Source organism: Diabrotica undecimpunctata, chromosome 4 (genome assembly GCF_040954645.1).
Source record: "Diabrotica undecimpunctata isolate CICGRU chromosome 4, icDiaUnde3, whole genome shotgun sequence".
Classification (NCBI taxonomy): Eukaryota; Metazoa; Arthropoda; class Insecta; order Coleoptera; family Chrysomelidae; genus Diabrotica; species Diabrotica undecimpunctata.
In genome coordinates this window covers 128,416,458-128,440,057 of record NC_092806.1, presented here as the reverse complement: position 1 = coordinate 128,440,057, position 23,600 = coordinate 128,416,458, and the positions used below count along the sequence as shown (strand labels likewise).

The following is a 23,600-nucleotide window of genomic DNA, read 5'->3' as shown; positions in this document are numbered from 1 at the left end:
AAATAACAAACAAATACAAAACTGGATAAATGAAAAACATAATCAAATTATTGTACATAGATAAAAACCTATGTTGCACTCGATGCATACTCCCACATTGCACTTGCAACACATGGTATGTACATGCGAACTGCAGCCGTCATGTGCACAACGTCCCATTTTTTTATCAAGAATATAGGTCAGAAGATGATCAATCTTATCATATCTCTGACTAATTTGGACGAAGATGGCCTGCCTCTACCTTTTGGTTCGGTACCATATTTCGTAAGATACGATGTTACAAGATACCTTCAAAATTCTAGTTGTGGGATAGGATCATGAGATCTGTTATTAAGGTACCAAGCATTTTGAATTGTTATATCCAGCATCTATGTAAATAGACACCACCACCATTTTTTAGAGCGAATTCCTACTAGGTATCTAAATACATTCTAGTCCATAAGATCAGTTCGTCCAATTGACGAATTATATTTTCCAATCAAATCTGGACGTGGCACCTCAACAATTTTTGGCTCGGCGTAAGAAAACCGTTTCACATTACTTATTGGAGCAACTTCATGTCAGGTTGGCGCCACTGTAACAGTATTGTTGTCAAGCCAACGAACGAAAATGGTTCCATTTTGGCGATCTAATAAAGAAGCACTCGCCTCTTGAATGTTTTTTCAATGCTTGTTTGTCTGGCAATGAAATATCTCGCGGCAAACGATTATATTTGATAGTTCCAGTACACCATATACCTTTATCTCTCATATTGCAAAGTACCAATGGCCTTGTAAATAAGCATTGTAAATAAGTTGTCGGTATATAATTTATCGAAAAAATTTTTTTTAACTTCGCGGAACTCCCTCAACATTAACACTAACGGAGCAGTCGCCCTTCCCAACACTTCATCATTGTCCGTACTAATTAGGATTTTTTCCTCGATATAAATTAAAGTTTATGAGATATCCTGCCTTAGTATTCAATGACCATATTTTGTACCCAAAACGTATGGGTTTTCCTCTTATAAACTGCTTACAACTGTGGCCCCCAAAGTATTTTATCATACTCATCACAGTTGATTTCTACTTCAGGCACAAAATGTAGAAATTTATTTTTTAGCATAATCATCAGAGAGCGGATTTTCCAAGCTTTGTCATTTTTATCTGGTTTACTGTTGTCAGCAAAATGCATTTACTGCATCACTTGTTCTAACCTATTTTTCCTCATTGAATTTTTCACGATTTCATTGCCCATGTCATGTTTTGAGTCCCAGTGGTGCTTTCAAACTGGCTTGTGGTTGTATCCACTCAAAATTAGAATAGCAAGAGCACACTTTACCTCTTCTTTAGTAATATTTGAATCTTAAGCGTTTATAAAAGAGCATTATTTTCTAGTCTCATCGGTAATATGGGAAATTATATTTTCATCCCAGAAGTTTTAAAAAATTTCAACTGGGAAATGGTTAGAGAAATATAAAAAAATAGCACAAGGCGTTTTGACTTATCAAATTACCATTGGTCCAGGAAAACTTTATTCTCTTTCACTTGTTTTTGCTGATGATCTGGAAGGCCCAGCCTCGTCAATATCATTATATATTTCGGAATCGTTTTCCCTATTTCGTAAAACAAGTTCAACAATTGCCATAAGAATCCTCCCCGATAACTTGTTCAGATCATTATCTTCCTCATCACCAGACTCCTCATCTGTAAGCACATTAAATTCTGGGGGTTCAGTATATACAGGGTGTTTCAAAAAGGTATGTCATAAATTAAATAACGGATTCCGGAGACAAAAATAAATTGATTGAATCCAACTTACCTTAGTACAAAAGTGTACACAAAAAAAGTTACAGCCCTTATAAATATTGTTTTTTGCATTATCTTCTAAACTACTTGACATTTTGTAATAAAAATGGACACGTTACTTCCTTGTTCTGAAAGCATTTTTCATATAAAAGAAACATCAAAATCTAAGCACACAGAAAAAATTTAAGGGGGGGTGTGCAGCCCTAAATCCCCCCTAAACTTTTGAGTACGTTCAAATCAAATGAATTTTGTGGCATCATTAGTTTAAAACACTATTTTTAAAACTTTTTTGCCTCTTATCACTTTTTCGAAAAACTAGTTTTTTTCTAGTTGGCCATAAAGTAAAATATTCCAATCGAAATACACCCGATAGACGATTATTTCTGACCATTGATCGTCGTTTACGGGAAACGGATACATTCCAACCGCAAGTTGCTGGCAATAGTGGTCGTTCAATAATGGATGCAACTGAAGAAGACATTTTAGAAATCGTTGAAGAAGTCCCTGAAACAAGTACAAGGTAATAGCTGCTCAACTAAATGTTCCTCGCGTAAGGGTTTGGGGCGTTTGAAGGATCAGCTGCTTAAACCCTATCACTTAACAACGGTTCTAGAGTTATTGGTTGAAGATTATCCTAAAAGGATTGAATTTTGCGATTGGTTGTGGAAAATGGAAAACACTCGAAATGTTAATTTTATTGGAAATATTTTGTTTATCGACGAAGCTACCTTCAGTAGAAATGGAATAACAATCCATCACAACAAGCACATTTGGGCCGACGAAAATCCTCACGCCAAAAAACGACTCATCACCAAAGGACTTTTAAAGTTAATGTTTGGGTAGGAATTGTGGATAACAATCTAATAGGCCCAGTATTTCTTCCCAACAATTTAAATGGTGATAATTATTTGCAGTTCTTGGCAAACGATTTACAAGAGTATTTGGAAGAAGTGAATATTGCAATAAGGCAAAATATGTGGTTTCTACAAGATGGCGCTTCACCGCATTACAGTAATGAAGTCCGGGAATACCTTTGCAGGCAGTATCCTGGTCGGTGGATTGGAAGGGGTCGTGACGCACCTATTTCTTGGCCACCCAGAAGTCTAGGTCTTAACCCCATGGACTTTTGCTTTTGGGGGTTTATGAAAGAGAAAGTGTATTGTGTAACAATAGAGGACAAACAACAATTGAGGGTTAGAATAATTGAAGCTGCAAATCAATTTCGTCAGAAAAATATGACTTTTCAGCGCATTCAGGTTATAGACATTTTTTGTACTTGTTAATTCATTTAAGCCATTTATTTAGTTGCACGTAATTTTTTAAAGGTTAATGAAAATGGCCGTAACTCAATAAAAACTGTTTTTTGAAAAAAGTGATGAGGCAAAATTTTTTTAAAAATAGTGTGTTAAACTAATGATGCCACAAAATTCATTTGATTTGAACGTACTTAAAAGTTTGGGGGGATTTAGGGCTGCGCACCCCTCTTAAAATTTTTCTGTGCGCTTAGATTTTGTTGTTTCTTTTGTATGAAAAATGGTTTTAGAACAAGAAAGTAACGTGTCTATTTTTATTACAAAATGTCAAGTAGTTTAGCAGATAATGTATAAAAACAATTTTTATTTTGTAACTTCAAAGGGCTCTAACTTTTTTTGTGTACACTTTTGTAATATGGTAAGTTGAATTCAATCAATTTATTTTTGTCCCCGGAATGCGTGATATAATTTATGACATACTTTTTTGAAACACCTTGTATAGCATCAACGTCTAAAGTTTCGTCGGTATCAATCATCTCCAGCGCTTCTTGAAGAGAAAACTCTTTTCTGGAACAAACAGTACGTTTCTATTGCAATTCTAAAAGTTCCGATTTTTTGCTCCCATATGTTCCTAGCGCTACATATATGTAACACCAAAAATAAAAGGCATAATCCACAAAACAGGATAAAATTTCGAAAAATTTCTATTATCAATAAGAAAAGACTTTAATTTAGTCTCAATTGGAAACATTTTAAACAAAATATAATAACAAAAGAATAGTAAAAATATACTTACTTGAGATCCATTTTTACCATAAATAATAAACACCGTCACATCAAACACTCGGTCAGATCAAATCCCCGAACCGAACACTGAAAACTAGTAAACAAGTGCCCTTCAAAGTCATGCATCGCCATCAAGTTAAAATTAGAATCACTTCCCGAATTTCAGGCTGAAGATTTTAGCGGTTTTGCGTTACATATATGTAACGCTAGGAGCTTAAGACCACCTCAGATTCGCTGACGACATAGTGATTATAGCGAGCACATTCGAGGAACTGCAAATTATGATGGGGGAACTAACAGTCAGCTCCCAATACGTCGGCCTAAAAATGAATATGAAAAAAACAAAAATAATGACAAACACAGATGACCCCAGACGTATAACTATAAATGGCAGTGAGATAGAACAAATCCAGGAATATATCTACCTAGGCCAAATCCTGAGACTTGACAAAGAGAACCAAAGTGCGGAAATTACTAGATGAGCAAGACTAGCATGGGCAGGATTTGGAAAACTTAGTTGGATACTTAAGAACCGCAAAATACCTCAATACTTGAGGAGCAAAGTGTTCAACCAATGCATCCTTCCTATCATGACATATGGATGTCAAACCTGGACCCGAACCAAGGCAAACATGCATAAACTAGCCACAACAGAAAGAACAATGGAAAGAGCAATGTTAGGTATACGACTGTCAGATAAAAAGAGGAACGACTGGGTAAGATCCAAAACAAAAGTGGAGGACATAGCAACAAAAATTGCCAAACTTAAATGGAGCTTCGCGGGCCACACTGCTAGACAAAAAGACCAACGTTGGAATACTACAATACAACACTGGAGACCTTACGAAAGTAAACGACCAAGAGGAAGACCACAGATGAGATGGGTTGATGACATTAAAAGAATAGCTGGAACAAATTGGAAATATGTTGCTCGGGATAGAGACCGATGGAAGGAGTTGGGAGAGGCCTATGTCCAAACATGGACGAGAGAAGGCTAAGAAGAAGAAGGAGCTTAAGGTCGCCTTCATAAACGACTGAATAGGGCAAGCTTCTATAACATAAGTTGGTCATTTCTTACCTGGAGTTTTATAGATATTAGTGATAGTGATCCTGCCGATTTTTGTAACAGAGGTTTGTGTGTCGTTCTGAGAGGAATTGATAATAAGGGATGCGTTTTCTATGTATGTTTGATGAACGGTATAGCACTCAACAGTTCGTAACCTGATATTTTCCCCCTTTTTTGAAAATAATGTTCTGTTACACAGTGGATTTTCTGACTTGCTGCTACATCTATATCGTTCTTTTAGTGATGTAACGAATATTCGCATTCGCATATATTCGCAAATTTAGCATATTCGCTTTCGCATTCGCGAAATTTGTGCCAATATAAATATGTATAAGAAAAAAAATAATTTGATTTGATAAAAAGATTAGGTTAATAAAATAAAAATCCATTCACTTCTCAGTTTTTTTTATTAAGAAAACTCACTTTATTTTACAAGCTTAGAAAACTATAAAATTAGAAAACAAAAAATAAATTATGCAGTGTAAACAAACAAAAACAAATTATTCTCTGAAACTTTTATTATCCAAAGTTTTTAATTTTAGACAATCATCTTGAAAAAGTCTAAGAATTATTAAACTACAAATTAAAAATAGTCTATGTGTTTTTATGTAAAGACTTTAAACAATCATATACTTCATCTAATTTACTTACCGTTGCACGTCATAGTCCGTGAGGTCACATGATACCAACACGAAATATTTAGGCGGTAGGTGTGTTCTTTTTTAGAATCACTTTGCCGAGTAGACTGGCATTACAGCCACTAGACATATTTTATTATATACGCGTAGAAATAATATTTAAAGATTTCTATTAATGTTAACTTCAAGAAATAAACAATAATATGTTTCATTTAATTTGTATAAATGCATTATAAAGCGTTTATATGAAGAACATTTGTTCGGAACACACTGTAACTGTAATCGAACGAAGGTGATATTTTGGCATAAATTGGTAACACTTATTTGACAGTTGCCGTGTTGACTAATGTTAATAAGTAAAGAAAAAAGTGTTTTTTTTTTTGTTTAAGTATTCCATTTTACATCTTTATACGACGCATACAAGCGGCTCAAATTGTTTTTAACAAGATTATTTTTAACTCTTGTTTTGTTTGTATTTATTTACATTAAATATTATTTTGTTTTGTTGTATAATCCACTTTTGCAATAATTGTGACCTATTTGATTTAAAATGGATTCAGGATTTTTTTATACTTTGGCAACCATGTCAACTTCGATCTCTGTCAATGATAATGACGTGCAACGGTAAGTAAATTAGATGGACTATAAACAGTTCGACTTCAGTAAGATAAGTTCAGATAAATTTATTAATTCAGCAATTTTCGGAACAAGATACATATTATAATATACACTACACTGTAATGTAATACAGTACATGATTTGTATAATTGTTCTGAAAATTGCTGAATTACTAAATTTATCTGAACTTATCTAACTACACACCTCACGCAAATGAGACTGCCGGAGACAATTAAAATTGCCAAATTAAAAAAAAAACTGAATATTTGCGAATGTCGGTGGCATATATTCGCATTCGCGAATGTTCAAAAACTGACATTCGTTACATCACTAGTATCTTTGATACATACTGGCTTTTGGCATAGCTTATGCTTTCTATATTAATGTGATAAATTCGCACTAAAGGTCCAATTTTTCTAGTAGGAGAGCCCTGAAAAGGCCCCGTTGGTAAGTTTTCAGTCATGTTTTTGTATATCGAGGTCAGGAGATACCAAGATTGTTTGATCGCCAGTATATGCTAGCCCATTTGGCGTTAGCCAGGGTGCACATGTAGTATTCTTCTACGGACGCGAATCAGCACTACACCCTTGGAGGCACTGAAAAAAGGCCGTGAGAAAAAACGTGAGCTGTTTGGTATGTCCTTATTGACGCCTAATACTTTAACCTAATGCATATTATGTTAACCAAAGTAAAATAAAACCAATGTAAAAATAGATCTTTATTTTAACTAAATCTAAGAATGAGCTGAACAGAAGTAAATATATAAACATATAAAAGATAGGAACCGGCATGATCCATTTACTCTCCAATACTTAAGGTAAGTCTTTCAATCTGCTCACTTAATTTTTGTATAGCATAGTACTTCCTATTGTAGTCTGGTGGCGTCATTATAAAAACCCTGCGCATCTGATCAATTTTACCGTCGATGGATTTGTCCAATATGCAAGATACTAGCAGACTCTCGACGTCTTCTTCGTTTATTCCCAATTCTTTACTGATAAAGTCCAATTTTATATTTCGGTACGGTTTTAGTATAGCAAGAAGCGCCTTTGTTCGGACACGGGTAAGCAGATCTGAGATACTTTCGTGAATAAAAGGATCAGCCATCAAACTTTCTTTGTTTTCCTAAAAAATATATTGATCAAATTTTTCAGTTGTCATTAATTATTGGCAAAAGATATATTAATTATATGTATAGTAAATAAACCGATATAACGGAATAGCGAAAGACCCGCTAGAATTCTATCAACTAAGCCTAAATCAACTTATTTTAATTTCACAAGACTAATAACTTACACGTCTGTGGATATGATGCATGTCAACGATATTTGACACACGGTATATTTATTTCCTAAAGGAACTATGTCCAAGTTTTAAGACTACCCCTATATCCAGAGCTATCTGTAATTTCGGTGACCCTTGACGTTCTCTTTCTTTCTCCTCTAGTTATACAACATTCTATAGGTTTTCGTCTTGTGGTACCTGTCCATTGCGGATATTGCTCATCATGATAATTTTTACTTTTTTGAAAGTTGCTCAAAACAGGCCTACGGCAGTCATATTGAACAGAGTTCTTAGGTTATGGAGCCAGAAAATACCAGGTATACGTCGACTTCCCGGGTATCTCTTACCAGATAGTTTTTTTTTATTAACCTACTTAAGTAAACCATATGGATCATTATGTTTCATAATATGCCCAAAGTACTCCGATTTCCGTTTGTTTTATTGTGACAAGCACTACAAGTTCTTTTCTCATTCTGCGAAGAACTTCAGAATTCGTCACTAGATCAAACCACGAGATCCGCAGTATTCGTCTGTAGTACCATATCTCAAAAGCTTTCAGTTTCATCATAGATGTCTCCGACGGAGTCCATTCTTCAACTTCATACAGAAAAACCGGAATAATGTAACATTTAGAGAGTCGACATTTTGTTGTTAGTTGGGGGTCTCTTTATATATATATATATATATATATATATATATATATATATATATATATATATATATATATATATATATATATATATAAAGAAGCGTATATAGAAGCATGCTTCCAGAAAAAGCTAAGAACATCAGTAGTATTTATTGAGATTATTGAGACAGGGACTAATGTAAAAATTCCTGAGTAAGGTGCCATACTTGAGAACTGCAAACTTAACCAACGAGATGTGTAATAGATCATTTCAGGTAACCTATGGTAATAATACAAATAAGCCAAAAAACTCAATAATGATTTGCTCCAAGGATCTGTTCTGGCTCAACTACGTTCCAAACTGTACATAGCAGATATAAGAACAACTAGAGCTGAAAAGTTTGGATATGCAGACGATGGAGATATAGCCACGTAACACCGAGCGCTAAAACATGCCGAGACTACTAACAAATGACTTACTGATAAGATGATAAAAATGAAGACTGCCACCTAGTCCTATAGACCAGATGTTTCCACCTGAATAATAAATCAGCAAACGAGCAGCTGACGGATGGTGTGCTAACCTTATAATAAAGACAAAGTACCTGGTTATTACGCTTGACAGAACTCGCAAAAATCCGTACCAGAAAAAATATCATCCAAAAATTATGCGGTACTAGATGGGGTTCTAATGCATCTGTACTGCGCAGCTCGCTTTGGAACTCGTTTACTCGGCAGTGGAATATTGTTCTCCAGTGTGGTTAAATAGCACTCACACAAAGAAGGTGGATGTAAAACTAAACCAAATAATGGGAATCATTTTAGGAACTATAAAATCAACTACTACATACTGCCCTCGTGAGGGAGTATCAAAAACTACAGAATAACCTGCAACTCCCTATCGCGCTTCAGACTTCCAGCTCTTAGGTCAGCACCAAGGACTTAATACAAATTTCCTTTTCACTCGCTGAATGCAAAAAAAAACTTGAAAGAACCCCTTCCACAACCCAACAACTTAGTGGTACCAATAAGCAAGCCTCCAGATTTAGATCTGCCTTGAAAAGCCTGGACTACTCTGAACATATAATCAGAATGGAACATGGATGCTGTGCAGACTCTTTGTTCAAATGGGACAGAGCTCCTTCCCCAGAATGTGACTGCGGCGCGGAGTGACAAACAATCCAACATATCGTGACAGGACGATCTGTCCCTCTGAGATCTTATGCTGACCAAGTGACAGACTTCCTAAACGTGCCTGGAGCAATTGGTTACATAGTGAACCTGGATATTCAGCTATGATTATTTACGTATTTATCTGGCATTGTAGTTTTAATTTAAGCGTAGGTGATTTGTATACGCCGTACGCCTAATAAATAATAGATGATAAATCCATTATCAAAACATATCAGATTCTAACAAGTGCGGGCAGAGCTTATTGATCTCAAGTCCATTTCCTTAGCCACTGGGACACCGTATTTCGACGTAAGTTGTTGTTTATATACATAATATCTAGTTATCATGGTGTACGAGTAAATGAGCTGATTCCAATTTTCTCGGAACCGACAGTAAAGCCCTCCGGTTTTATAATTTCTCCCACATAACTTTTAATTCTGAATCGTAATCCGCTCTTAGTTTTTCTGTACGTTGCAGTTTTTTTGCTGCAATAATCCCCGGAGGGACAGACCAACCGTGCAACACTAAAGAATTGATTTTTAAAAATTGAATTTTGATATAAAAGAATCAGACATCAAAAAGATACACCTATTACTTCAGAAAATTAAATACCGTAATTTTAAATTTATAGTTGCGTGTTATCATTTTATTACTTAATTGTCAAAGAATTGTAAAAAATATCAAAATAGTTCTTCAATACATTGACTTACCTGAAAAATTTTTTCAAATTCTTTGATATTATTATTCTGAAAAGCTGAGATTAACTGTGTCATTGCTTTTACTTCCGCGTCATTCTTGTACGGTTTAGCTTCTTGTGAGTCGAATGGATTTATGGCAGAAACCAACAGCATACTAGTGAGTATAAGATACTTCAGGCAGTTGATTCGACGAGGATTGCCAGCTTCATCGTAATTTTTAAAAGCTTCGAAGAAATCTGTGTACGCCTTAAACATAATTTTCACGTATATAATAAAATACATTTTGCGTCTTGCATATAACCCATATATATGAAGTTCTTTTCAATTAAAGTACAGCTTGTTAATGATTAAAGCAAACGTAAAATGTTCCATCTGTCAAAGAAATATGCGTATAGCCATTGTATCGTGGAAAAACGCACATAAATTTAGGGTTAAATAATTGTTATTATGAGATTATTATAAAAGTGAGTGTAAAACTTAGTTTTCGGGTTGGACTATGTAGGATTTGACTGCGCCCAGTTTTCAACAAAACATGACAGCTTCAATATAAATCAAAAGTTGAAGAATGAGAAGTACTACAAAGACGAAATACATTACACAATGACAATTACATTTTAAATAAAAATTTGACGTTTCTATGTGGGAGAAACAGCAAGACCAGTAAGTGTGAGGATAAAAGAGCATGAAACACACATCAAAAATAGGGACTTCGACAGACCACAGATATACAAACATACCTGGGACAATGAAAACAGAGTACAATGAAAAGATGCAGCAATAGTCATGAAAGAAACAAACATACAAAAGAGAAAAATCAAAGAAACAGTCCTTATCATACTCTATGAAGAAAAATGTGTAGCAAACCCATTCGTAGAATGTATCAGGCTTTAGTTGCCAATACTAAAAGAAGAAGTCACCAACAAGAATATACCAATAATAGCGATAAGAATAAAAAATTATATATCATGCACAATACATATGCATGCAACACACAACACATGTTCACTAATCAGGAACACTATATACACACACAAACGTTTACAGCATATATTAATAATACCGAATACCTAGAACAATCAGAGTTTGAAACTTCCATGGGCAAAACACCGTGGCCAAAAGTGAATCGACTTCCAAACTTGTAACATGACATAACCTTTTCAACGATCTTTGTTGACAAGGTTATGTCATGTGTAAATATTATTGTTAAAGTAGTACGTTTTAAGGAGAACGATTGAATTGCGAGATTCCAAGATCAAATAATTCCGTTCCGGTTCGGCTAAAATAATGTTTGAGATGCTACAAAAGCGGATACGTCAGCAATGAATGCCCCGAAAAATCAATTATCTGTCCATACTATGGACAGCCACACAGGTCTACTACATGCCTCACAAAAGGTGTTCCCAAATGTCCGAACTGTAATGGAGGCTACCCGGCATTATCACAAAAATGTCCACACAGAAGAAACCAACCAAAAGCACAACACAAACACACTCTCCAAAGAAAATTCCCTCGGACATGAAATCCTTAATCCACTTCACACCCATGATCCCATTTAATATCTTCCCTGAAAAGATGAGCGACACAATCCACTTTGTGGATTTACTATTTAAACCAAATGTACTATGTGGACTATACTATTTAAACCAAATGTACAATTCACTGTATGGGTATGCCATTTCTACCTCCTGCTATAACAATTCCGTAAACTAAACCTTCACGTAACTCCGCACATAAACACAACACACACTCATTATACACACACTTATTATTTACCCACACATACACTTTACAATCCACACAAGCTCACAAACCAATAAACATATCAACACCAAACCAAGAAATACATTACACCACATAGATGACAATATGACAACAGATATAAGATAAATGTGTAAATTAAAAAAACTATGTTTATATAGGCTCAAGCCACAATTGATTGTAATGACAATTACATTTTACCTAAAAATTTGACGTTTCTATGTGGGAGAAACAGCAAGACCAGTAAGTGTGAGGATAAAAGAACATGAAACACACATCAAAAATAGGGACTTCGAAGACCACAGATATACAAACATACCTGGGACAATGAAAACAGAGTACAATGAAAAGATTCAACAATAGTCATGAAAGAAACAGACATACAAAAGAGAAAAATCAAAGAAACAGCCCTTATCATACTCAACGAAGAAAAATGTGTAGCAAACCCATTCGCAGAATGTATCAAGCTTTAGTTGCCAATACTAAAAGAAGAAGTCACCAACAAGAATATACCAATAATAGCGATAAGAATAAGAAATCCTATATCATGCACAATACATATGCATGAAACACATAACACATGTTCACTAAACAGAAACACTATATACGCACACAAACGTTTACAGCACATATTAATAATACCGAATACAAAGAACAATCAGAGTTTGAAACTTCCATGGGCAAAACACCGTGGCCAAAAGTGAATCGACCTCCAAACTTGTAACATGACATAACCTTTTCAACAATCTTTGTTGAGAAGGTTACGTCATGTGTAAATATTATTGTTAAAGTAGTACGTTTTAAGGAGAACGATTGAATTGCGAGATTCCAAGATCAAACAATTCCGTTCCGGTTCGGCTAAAATACTGTTCGAGATGCTACAAAAGCGGACACGTCAGCAATGAATGCCCCGAAAAATCAATTATCTGTCCATACTATGGACAGCAACACAGGTCTACTGCATGCCTCACAAAAGGTGTTCACAAATGTCCTAACTGTAATGGAGGGTACCCGGCATTATCACAAAAATGTCCACACAGAAGAAACCAACCAAAAGCACAACACAAACACACTCTCCAAAGAAAATTCCCTCGGACATGAAATCCTTAATCCACTTCACACCCATGATCCCATTTAATATCTTCCCTGAAAAGATGAGCGACACAATCCACTTTGTGGATTTACTATTTAAACCAAATGTACTATGTGGACTATACTATTTAAACCAAATGTACAATTCACTGTATGGGTATGCCATTTCTACCTCCTGCTATAACAATTCCGTAAACTAAACCTTCACGTAACTCCGCACATAAACACAACACACACTCATTATACACACACTTATTATTTACCCACACATACACTTTACAATCCACACAAGCTCACAAACCAATAAACATATCAACACCAAACCAAGAAACAAACTAACAACACACAACCAATAACTATATAAAACTCACACACACCAAACACAAAACAGTGAGCACCCCGTACACTTCTTATGAGTCGAAATTCAAATCACAAGGACATGGGTAGATTGGTTTTCTGTGGTTTCCCAATCTCATTGCACAACGATATCTGATCCTAGATGAGGATATAGCCACAACTATCCTCCACGCGTTTAAACCGAACAAAACAAAAGGCCAAAAATCTGAAAAGGACCGCTTATCCAATGAAACTTGTACTTAGTAGCGGGCTTGGTTCAACCGGCACCCACAAAGGTAGAAAATCTTTCTGACATTACTGCCCACGTAGTCAGAGGAGAGCGGCAATACGCACAGACTGACGTTTCCCCAATCATAAACACCCATCCCTGAAGAGGCGCCAAAGCCTAAACAAGGATAAAACATGAAAGACTTGACTAGTTTGGTTCTTGAACGTTAATATATTTTTTAGTAGAATTTTTTGGGACGTCTATGAGGCTATGAGATTTTTATCACTTTTCTTTTCGACATTTCGGCAAGATATCCATGCCTTGTTCAAAAAATATTATTGACTAAAAAACCAAACTATATATTGGACAAAGCGGCCAGCTACTAAACTCAAGAATGCGTTCTCACAAATGTAACAAAAAAACCTCAACCGCCCTCACAAAACATAAGAACGAGAAAAAAAATTTGTTTTCGACAAAACTAAGATCCTAAAAAGTGAACATAATAGAAAAAAGAGGGAGCTCCTAGAGTCTATACAAATTTAAAAAATAATAATGCAATAAATGATAAAAAAGATGTCAAAAATTTACACGAGATATATCTCAATTTAATTTAAAATGCATATAAAAAAAGGATAATTTCAGTACGCCTATGATGTAAAAACAATAGATTGTTTAAATGATAAATCAAAACATCAACAAAACAACATATTAAAAATAAAATACATTTTACTTGAAGTGACTTGGTGGGTCTGTCCTATATTTTTACTATTATTTTAATTGTGATGTTTAATTGTATACTTAATCGTAACCAACTTTTGCATGCTTGTAAATCAAAGATGTGAAGGATGTGAAGTCATAAAAACTGTTAAAATTAGACTGTTAAGATTCAATATCTGGGTCATATAATGAGAGGCGAGAAGTATTTATTACTTGGGTTAATTATGCAAGGGAAGATACAAGGGAAGAGAAACCCCGGACGACGCTAAATATCCTGGCTAAGAAATTTGAGAGAGTGGTTCGGTTGCAGCTCATTAGAATTATTCAGAAGCGCGGCCAATAAAATTAAAATAGCGATGATGATTTCCAACCTCCGATAGAAGAAGGAACCTGAAGAAGACGAAGAAGTCAAGGATTCTTTTTAAAGCATATGTCTTTTGATAAAGTGTTTTTTAGTCAATAATATTTCTTGAAAAAGACATGCATATACTGCTAAAACGTCGAAAAAAAAGTGAATGAAAATGTCATGGCATAATAGACAACCTTTTTTATGGACCTAAGCCCAAGAAATTCTGCTAAATATATATATATATATATATATATATATATATATATATATATATATATATATATATATATATATATATATATATATATATATATATATATATATATATATATATATATATATATATATATATATATATATTTGTATCGATAGTACTAAATTATTTCTTATTTTTTACCTTCTCATAATCTCCCGATCTTAGATGCATCTTTCCGCCACATTCTCTGATGATACTCATGATAAGGGGATGTGGAATGGCTGAGCGTACTTTAAGGCTACGTTCATACAATTCTTTAAGTTGCTTGTAATTTTTCTGCTGTGTATACATCTGAATTTCCAACGCATATATTTCAAGAAGTTGAGTACCTAAACAATGGAAGAGAAGAAATAATTGTTTATTATAACCAAAGAATGTCACTCAATGTTACTCATGTAAACTCACTCGTTTAAAAGGGTACATTTAAATTATGTAAGTTTAACAATATTGAACGCATAGAATGTATTATATTCTTTCATTCTAAGAAGAAGATTATATCAAATGATTTTTGATGTTTTATAAACTGTAAGTAGGTACGTATGATCACAAAGAAAGGCTTCTGGATATTCATAATATCTGTAAATCAAAATGGCGCATTGTTGAACTGTGTTTCAACATTCTATATATATTCTGTTTTGTATGAATTTTATCAGGAATATTTTTGAAGGATAAGTTTTACAGTAATTTATACACTTACCTTTGTGGGGATCACACTCATGGCTATCAGCAGTAAGAGTGGATTTAAGTTGTCTTAGAATACCAGCCATTTTCCCAAAATCGCCCCTCTCCAAATACACTTTACCCAATTTGGTATTTGTTTTAAACCACAATCTTTCGTTTTTGGCATGTTTTAAAGCTGACAGAGTAATTTCATACAAATCTTGTAGTAATTGTATATCCTGTAAAGCAGATGTGTAATCCAAAATGGAATTAATAGCTTTTTCACCTTGATTTTTAGTTACGGCATTATTTATATATCCTGAAAGCAAAATATCAGCTTAGGATTTAAAATGTAATTCTCAAAACAGTACTCACTAAAATAAATACGATTTTAGTTACATATCCTATATATATATATATATATATATATATATATATATATATATATATATATATATATATATATATATATATATATATGTATATATATATATATATATATATATATATATATACAGTTTACAAATTAACTCAACTTAGCACAGCAAAAGACATGTGGTAATGGTACATGTATATAAAAAATATGTGAAAAAACCTTAGATTAAAGAAACCCTTAAGTAAAAAACATTAATTTATAGAGAAACAAAAAGATCATATGATGCACTTCCAACAGTATATAATTATTTAAATTTGATTTTAACTTTAGATAACATTATTACAATATTACAATATGATTCGAAATAAAAAAAAATATATTTTCAATTTAAAAAATCTACAAAATACTTTTAGTCCAAGTTTTATCCTTTATATTAAGATTTTTCAATCACATACTATCTTATAGTATCTATTATTCTACTACAATATATATTATTTTTTTACAGGGACCTCATAACTCCAGACAGGAATAACTGGAAAAATATAGTAAGTTTATTACGTTAGTTTTTTTTTAGTTTATTAATTTCACAATATACGATATACAACATACAGGGTGAGTCACCACTAACGAGACGGAATATTACAGCGAAACGGTAAAAGATTTTGAAAAATTTTTAAATGTATAGTAGGTAGGTTGATAAAGGCTACATTTTAAAATTATTCTGAAATATACAGGGTGTCACAATAAAGCGCGGCGTTTCAAAGTTATATTTTTTCTTATGGAACACTCTGTATTTTATTAGATTTTCTAATTGTCTGCAAAAAATAAGGTATAGTTTCATAAGACTTCCCTACACCTATGTACAGAGTGTTCTGAGTTATGTCGAATTTTCTTAAAATGTAAAACTTTAAACGAGGACTCATTCTTAATTTATTTAAGCAATTCTAATAAAATTACTCATACATCTAAACAGCTGGATATTGGTCGAATATATTTCATGATTATTTATTAAACATTTACTTACAGGGTGTTCAAAATTTGTAGTTTCATTATTGGATTATTCAATGTGTAATATAAAGCTTATTTTAAATGGAACACCCTGTATATTAATAAATTTAAAAAATTTCTCTTTCGAATGATATACGGATGTCCTATAACTAGGACTGATAGTTTTGCCATAATTTAAAATTTTGTTAAACGGAAATCGATTTCAAATATTTATAATTGTTACTTTTGATTTTTAAACCCTGGAACTGGAAAGTCAACTACACATCAAATTCAAGCACATAGGCAGATTCTAGAAAAGTCACTAGAATATAACATAGAAACACACCATCTCTTCATTGACTTCAAAGCAGCCTATGACAGTGTGAAAAGAACTGCATTATATAATGCAATGATAGACTTTGGGATCCCACCTAAGTTAGTTAAGTTGACCCACCTAACAATGCAAAACGTAAGCTCATGCGTTAGAATTGAAGGAGAAAATTCTACGTTCTTTGACATTAATAATGGTCTAAGACAGGGAGACGCGTTGGCGTGTCTGCTTTTTAATATTGCATTGGAAAAGGCAATCAGACAACTAAATATTAGAATGAATGGAACTATTTTTAATAGATCGACGCAAATTCTCGCATTCGCTGACGATATAGTTATAGTGGGCAGAAGTATGAGAGACATGGTGCAGTGTTTTACAAGGCTTGCGGACGCAGCAAGTGAATTAGGACTTGTGGTAAACGAGGAAAAAACCAAATATATGTTGGTTTCTAAAAACCCTCGAAATATCCAACAAAGGATTCAAATTAACAACCATACCTTTGAGCAAGTCAAAGAATTTACATATCTTGGATCGCTAGTAAACGCAACAAACACGACAAGCGACGAAATAAAAAGACGCATAGCAATAGCAAACAGAACTGTTCACGGCCTCCAGAGACATTTAAAAAATAAAAATATAAAACGTGCACTAAAACTTAATATATACAGGACCTTAATAAGACCAGTTTTGATATATGGGGCTGAAACGTGGATCTTATCTCAAAATGATAAAAGACTTCTTGGTATTTTTGAGAGAAAAATTCTTAGAAAGATTTTTGGGGCCGTAAATGAAAATGGGCTATGGCGTCGAAGATACAACTTTGAACTGTATCAGTTATACACCGATCCAGATATTGTGAAATTCGTTAAAGTGCAGAGACTTAGATGGGCTGGACACATTGCTCGGATGTCAGATCACGAATACACGAAGAGATTAACATTTTCAAAACCAGAGGGCACAAGAAGCAGAGGACGACCACGAATGAGATGGATTGATGATGTGGAAGAAGACCTACAGATTCTAGGGGTTAGAAGATGGAGGGAAGTTGCCAGGAATCGACAGGAGTGGCGACTTCTTTGTGAGCAGGCCAAGATCCACAACGGATTGTCGAGCCACTTATGATGATGATGATGATTTTTAAACCCATCATATTGACATATTGTTATAAACGAAACCAGTGTAGTTGTAAATACATTTTTTGTAAATAAATTAAAATTTTTATGTCTTTGGATTTGTATTCGTTGGGAATAGGATAATTAGTATTAAAATATGATGAAAAGAAAATAAAAAAAATTTGTTGAAAATCTGATGTTTTTTAGACTTTCTACGATTCATCAAGTGAAAGGCAATTGCGCAGAGGTTACAGTTTTTAAAAATGACGTAGATATTAACGTTATGTTTTTGATACTTAATGACACCCATCTATTTCTATTAAGTCCTTTTCTACATGTTTCTAATTTTCTGAGATCTTTATTGGCATACAGAAAACCAGTGTCATCAGTATACAGATATAACATGGACTGTAGTGGTAAATTGGATAATGAGTTCATATAAATCAGGAAAAGTGTTGGTCCCAGACCATTGTGGAACTCCACACACAATATCTTCTGCTGTGCTTAGCACATTGTTACATAGAACTTTTCGTATTCTGATACTCAAATAATTCCTCAACCAAACTAAAGACATTCCAGTTATTCCATATTGTTGAAACACTGAAATAAGTATATTATGGTCAACTGGTTCGAAAGCTTTTAAAAACCATATTGCCTGTTAAACCAGTAGCTGAATGAATCAAAGAATTGTATAATTTGGTTATTTGCACATGATTAGAAGATCTTTGAGATGGTTGTTAAACGTGATATTGGCTGATAACTTCCAGGATGCTTTGAGTCCCCTCCTTTATACAAATGTACCACTATCTCAATTGAAATAATAAGAAGGAGGTTATTAATTTACTAATTTAGCTAGGTTCAGTACAGCTCCTCTGCAAACTCTCTAATAATATCCACACTAAAGCCATCTCCGCCTGGAGATTTTGAATGAATTGTTACAATTTTTTTTTTGTATGTTTTGAGTTGTGGATAATATGATTTAATGTTAACCATATATTTTGCTGTTGTTTTGTGCCTCTGATAATTTATTTGAGAAATAATATTTTTTGCTTCAGCCACTGCATCAATTAATTCTTTTGAGCAGATTTACAGGCATACTATAGAAACTTGCTATTTGGAAACTGTTTATGCCTTCTATAGTGGAAATCTCATTTTGAAACAATGTTATGTGATGTAATATTACATCAAGGAGCACTTTTTTGTCAAACATAGTTTTTTATTATTTTTGTACTAAGGTTGTTTAAGTAAATTTGATTTGATTTCCCACACTGTTCTTGTGGGGAACAGTTTTATTCAATATTATAAAACCATCTGCAGTGGTTGTTCGGTCTGGTTTGATCAGGTCTATGTTAAAGTCACCAAATATCCCGATTAGTATTGTTTTCTTCATAAACATGTTTAAGGACATATCCACTACTCCCAAAAAATCATTGTGATGGAAATCATGAGGTCTGTATACTCTTCCCACAATCAAATGCCTATCAATATGTAAGAAAAGTATTCAACATTTTGTGTTATATCTATAAACTTCAGAATAATTATAACATCTTTAATAAATATCTCTATACCTCCGCCTTACTCCCCTATTATACACACATACACTGCACTATATCCATTAGCATTAAAATATGGTTCTTCACCAGCTCTCAACTGATGTTCAGCAACTACAATTATCACATCTGTCATATTCAACTATCAATACTTCCAGTCCTATAATTTTATTCCTTATTGATTCAGCATTTAAATAAAGTATACTAAACTCAGTACTATTACTACATTGAACTTTCTCTGTTTAATTATATCTGTTTATATGTTTAAACACTAAACACATCAGCCGATTATGAAATTATTTATACAATATTGAAGAAATCTCAAAAATATTTAATATATATGTTAATGTACAATAACTGAGGATGTTTCTAAAACATAAGAAATGATTCAGAAAGCTATAGTAGATTCATTTTTGAGACATAATTAAGTTTACAACTAACTAAATACAATGAAGTACATGCTCAAAGGGTGTGTCTTCATCATTCACATAGCAACTTCGGTAATGATCATAAACTGAAGCATATCAATATTCAGTGAGTAATACTTAAAGATCTGTATGGATTGCTCAGGTGATTTCAATGTGTTATTGTTTTGACAGCACTTGTCTCGGAATTGAAACTATTGCAGTCATGTTCTTCTTATGGTGCCTGCTCATTCTGGATTATGGCAAATAACAAGACTATTCTTATTCTGCTGCCAACTATTTGTTGAAGAACAGGTTGTAACAAGCCATATATAAGCTTATTTCTCATAATATGGTCCAAATATTTTAATTTGCACTCTGTGACTGTATGATTACAGTCATAACTGGGTAATATTATAGTACGAGTTATTTTTTTACTAACCACGCTATGAAAATGCTTTGAGACATAAATTTAGATAGAATGTACCAAGGTATTATCCTCTCAGAACAACAATTTTCTGTTTTTAGTTCTTAATAATCTATTTTACATCTACTTACATGTTTGTCCTTATGACTTTTCACTCAGGTTATTGGGATTATATAATCCAACATAACCCATTTCTCCTATTTATTTGAATATTTGCCATCCTGTTTATTTATTCTTTAAGTTACCTATCTATTCTTTTCTATTATCTTACCTTGCAGTTTCCTCTATATGTTCAATACTCAGGTCCACATATTTTTGTTACTGTTGACCTGATCGTAGATGTGGAACAACAAAAAATAATAGTCAAACATATTTTTAGACTAAAATATCATCTAGCATTTAGTCTAAATAACTTAATAGTGAGAATATTACTAAGGATAAGAAGCCAAAAAAGAGATTGATATGCATTCCAGCAACACTCATATTACCGGAATGCTGAGAAAGTAGATCTTAAAAAAGTAAGGCTGGAGAATACAAACTTTTTCAAAAAGAATGTAATACGAAACAAAAAAAAGAAAGACAACCAAACAATGATAACTAAATAAAATGAAGTAACATATAGATTTACAAAGAAATCACAAAAACAGCAATTCGTATGCTTAAATCATCTTTATAGAATTCCATAATTATTAATCAATCAATGCCAATAAACCAACATACTACAACCATTGTTTAAAAAATAACAATTCTTTTTTAAACAATGCTACAACAGTTACTACTAATAATTTATATTATACTACAATATTTCAGTCACAAACACAAGAAGAAGGTGAAGAGAAATATGTGAACATTACTGCATTAACTGTCAAATAAAAAAGCAACTTCATAAAATTGAAAATATTCTACTAGCTGGTGCTCTTGGTAGCTAAAACCAGAAATATAAAATTGTTGAGTTGTTCTTGAATGATAGTGTTCTTCTAGGGATATGATTATTCTTTATTATATTATGATGTAATTATAGTAATGATAAAATATATCAATTAAATTAAAAAAAGTACTTACCTAGTAGGTCTTTGTACATCTTAATCATGGCATCATAATTCTTTAGCCTGAAATGTACCTTTACTAGTTGCTTTAAAGCTTTGAAACCCCATTCTCCTTTATGTTCACCTTGCAATTCTAGTACTTTCTGAAAGGCATTTACCGACTTTTCTATTTGTTCTTCCTTCAAATTTTTGGCCAAATAGTACTGATTTTCTAAATCGACATCAGGTTCTGATGTACTTTCTTCAGAATACTCGTAGTCATAATCATTTTCGTTTTCGTAAAAAAAGTCGTCGTCCATATTTTGAAAAAATTGTTAAATTAAATGTTTAAATGTTACTGTTATTACCAAATAACAATTGTTTACATTGATCAGACACTAAATATTTTGTTGACAACCAAAAAAAAATTGAAATGACATACGTTTGCAGCGCTTACTACAGGTGACTATGAGCAACTGTGAAATAACGAAAACTGTAGCGATCTTTGCTAAATTGTATAAAAAGTTTACAGACTTGTTTTTACCTGATCCGCGCGGCGAGTCTGCTATGCTGAGTCATCTGAGTGTGGGTAAAGGTTATAGTCCAGGAATAGAAGTTAATAAATATTAAGAACACGAATACATCATGTGCCATCACCATGGTATTATTTTTTGGATGTGTATATACTCAGTCAAACTGTCGACTTGAAAATTATCAAATCAATAAAACTCAGTGTCAATTTTTCATACTTTATTTTGGCCATAAATCTAAAAAACAAATAATTTTATTTTAAAATTAGCAAATTATATTCTTAACACTGAACATATACGTTAGAAGTTAGTTTAAGTGTTATAAAATCGGAAACAGCTTTAATGCGATAAATTCTATCAGCAGAGATTATTCTACTTCTTATGGTATTTTCATCGTTTATCGATAATAATAGTACAGTAATAGTTCATAGATAACATTTTTAATGGATTTGTTGGATTTTAAAACGTCTATTCTTGAACGTGGTTGAAGATCTTCATGATTGCAGAATGCAACTATTTCAAAGTAATCTTTACAGAGTTTTAATTTTGCACTTTCAGATGCAAAACTAGAATACCTACCTTTAACAGAGACTGATGTAGAAATAAAAATGAGTAGTCAAGCAAGAAAGCAAGAAATTTGATTAAACCAAGTCTGAGGGACTTGATTAGCAATGATTAAATTCCAAACATATTAATGTCGATCAGAGATTCCTCTAAGCTGTGAGATATTTTAGAATTTGACAATGTAGCAGGAGTTGCACTCTGCACAGAGTATATGATAAACATGCACATTAGTTTATTCTAAAGGAGTTAATGAAGTTTTGGTCTTCTAAAATAACTTTAGTATGGTTCTAATGTTTTATAAGGCTATTTTGACTGGTAAGTTTTTAGAAAGTTTGGTAAGCTTGTTCGTAATTGTATTGAACAGGGAGTTATTCATCTGTATGTTGTTGAAAATGAATGCTAATAGTAACACGTTGGATACATAGGTAATAGAATGCCCATAGATTAAAAAAAAAGAAATTTATTGATGATGGATGTGGGATAGGAGTTATCAATGACAATGGACTTAAGTGGATTAAGAGATTCGTTTTTGTAAAGAGAGTGTGTCAACGAGTTTACTCTAAGGCTGATTGTGTGTGTCGAATGGTAATTTAAGAAACAGTTGTTGGCCATTTCTTTTCTGTACCAGGTGGTGACTAATATGTTAATATGTGTGCGAATAATTGGCATATCTAAAAACGGGATGCTGTTCTCAAAGCAGTTAAACTGATAAGATGTCCAACGCCTTGTCTTGTGGAGTTAGTCGGAAGCTAGAATCAGATCATACCCAGTAATAATTTAAAAATTCAGAAAGACGAAGTAGAACTTTTTGATAAATACATATACCTTAAATACAAAATTAGAATAGGCAAGAACAAACAAACAAATGAGGTATCGAAAAGAATATGCAGCTCTTAAAAACGTATTTAAAAAGGACAGCATACCGAATAATTTAAGATCAGTGTGTTCCGCCAGTAATGGTCTACA

The 23,600-nt window shown here is 33.1% G+C and overlaps 2 protein-coding genes across 2 annotated transcripts in view; one reads left to right on the top strand and one right to left on the bottom strand.

Moving 5' to 3' along the window:
* Positions 1-23,600, top strand: part of LOC140439994 (leucine zipper putative tumor suppressor 2 homolog) — a 430,708-nt gene that overhangs the window by 34,005 nt on the left and 373,103 nt on the right. Inside the window, exon 2 of the mRNA XM_072530217.1 lies at positions 16,210-16,249. The gene's annotated coding sequence lies outside the window, so the exon portion shown is untranslated. The remainder of the gene's footprint in view (positions 1-16,209; positions 16,250-23,600) is intronic.
* LOC140439995 (COP9 signalosome complex subunit 2-like) lies at positions 6,850-22,072 on the bottom strand. Its single transcript, XM_072530220.1, has 5 exons — positions 21,578-22,072; positions 15,366-15,647; positions 14,810-14,997; positions 9,944-10,177; positions 6,850-7,273 (listed from the first exon to the last, which is right to left on the bottom strand). Exons 1-5 carry the CDS (start codon positions 21,858-21,860, stop codon positions 6,947-6,949), a joined length of 1,314 nt encoding a protein of 437 aa, XP_072386321.1. The 5' UTR covers positions 21,861-22,072; the 3' UTR covers positions 6,850-6,946.

Coding starts and splice junctions, on each gene's coding strand:
- LOC140439995 (XM_072530220.1), bottom strand. CDS start 21,860: ATGGACGACGACTTTTTTTACGAAAACGAAAATGATTATGACTACGAG. Junction 15,648..21,577: donor GATGTACAAAGACCTACTAG/GTAAGTACTTTT, acceptor TTTTGCTTTCAG/GATATATAAATAATGCCGTA. Junction 7,274..9,943: donor AATTTGAAAAAATTTTTCAG/GTAAGTCAATGT, acceptor TATATTTTTTAG/GAAAACAAAGAAAGTTTGAT.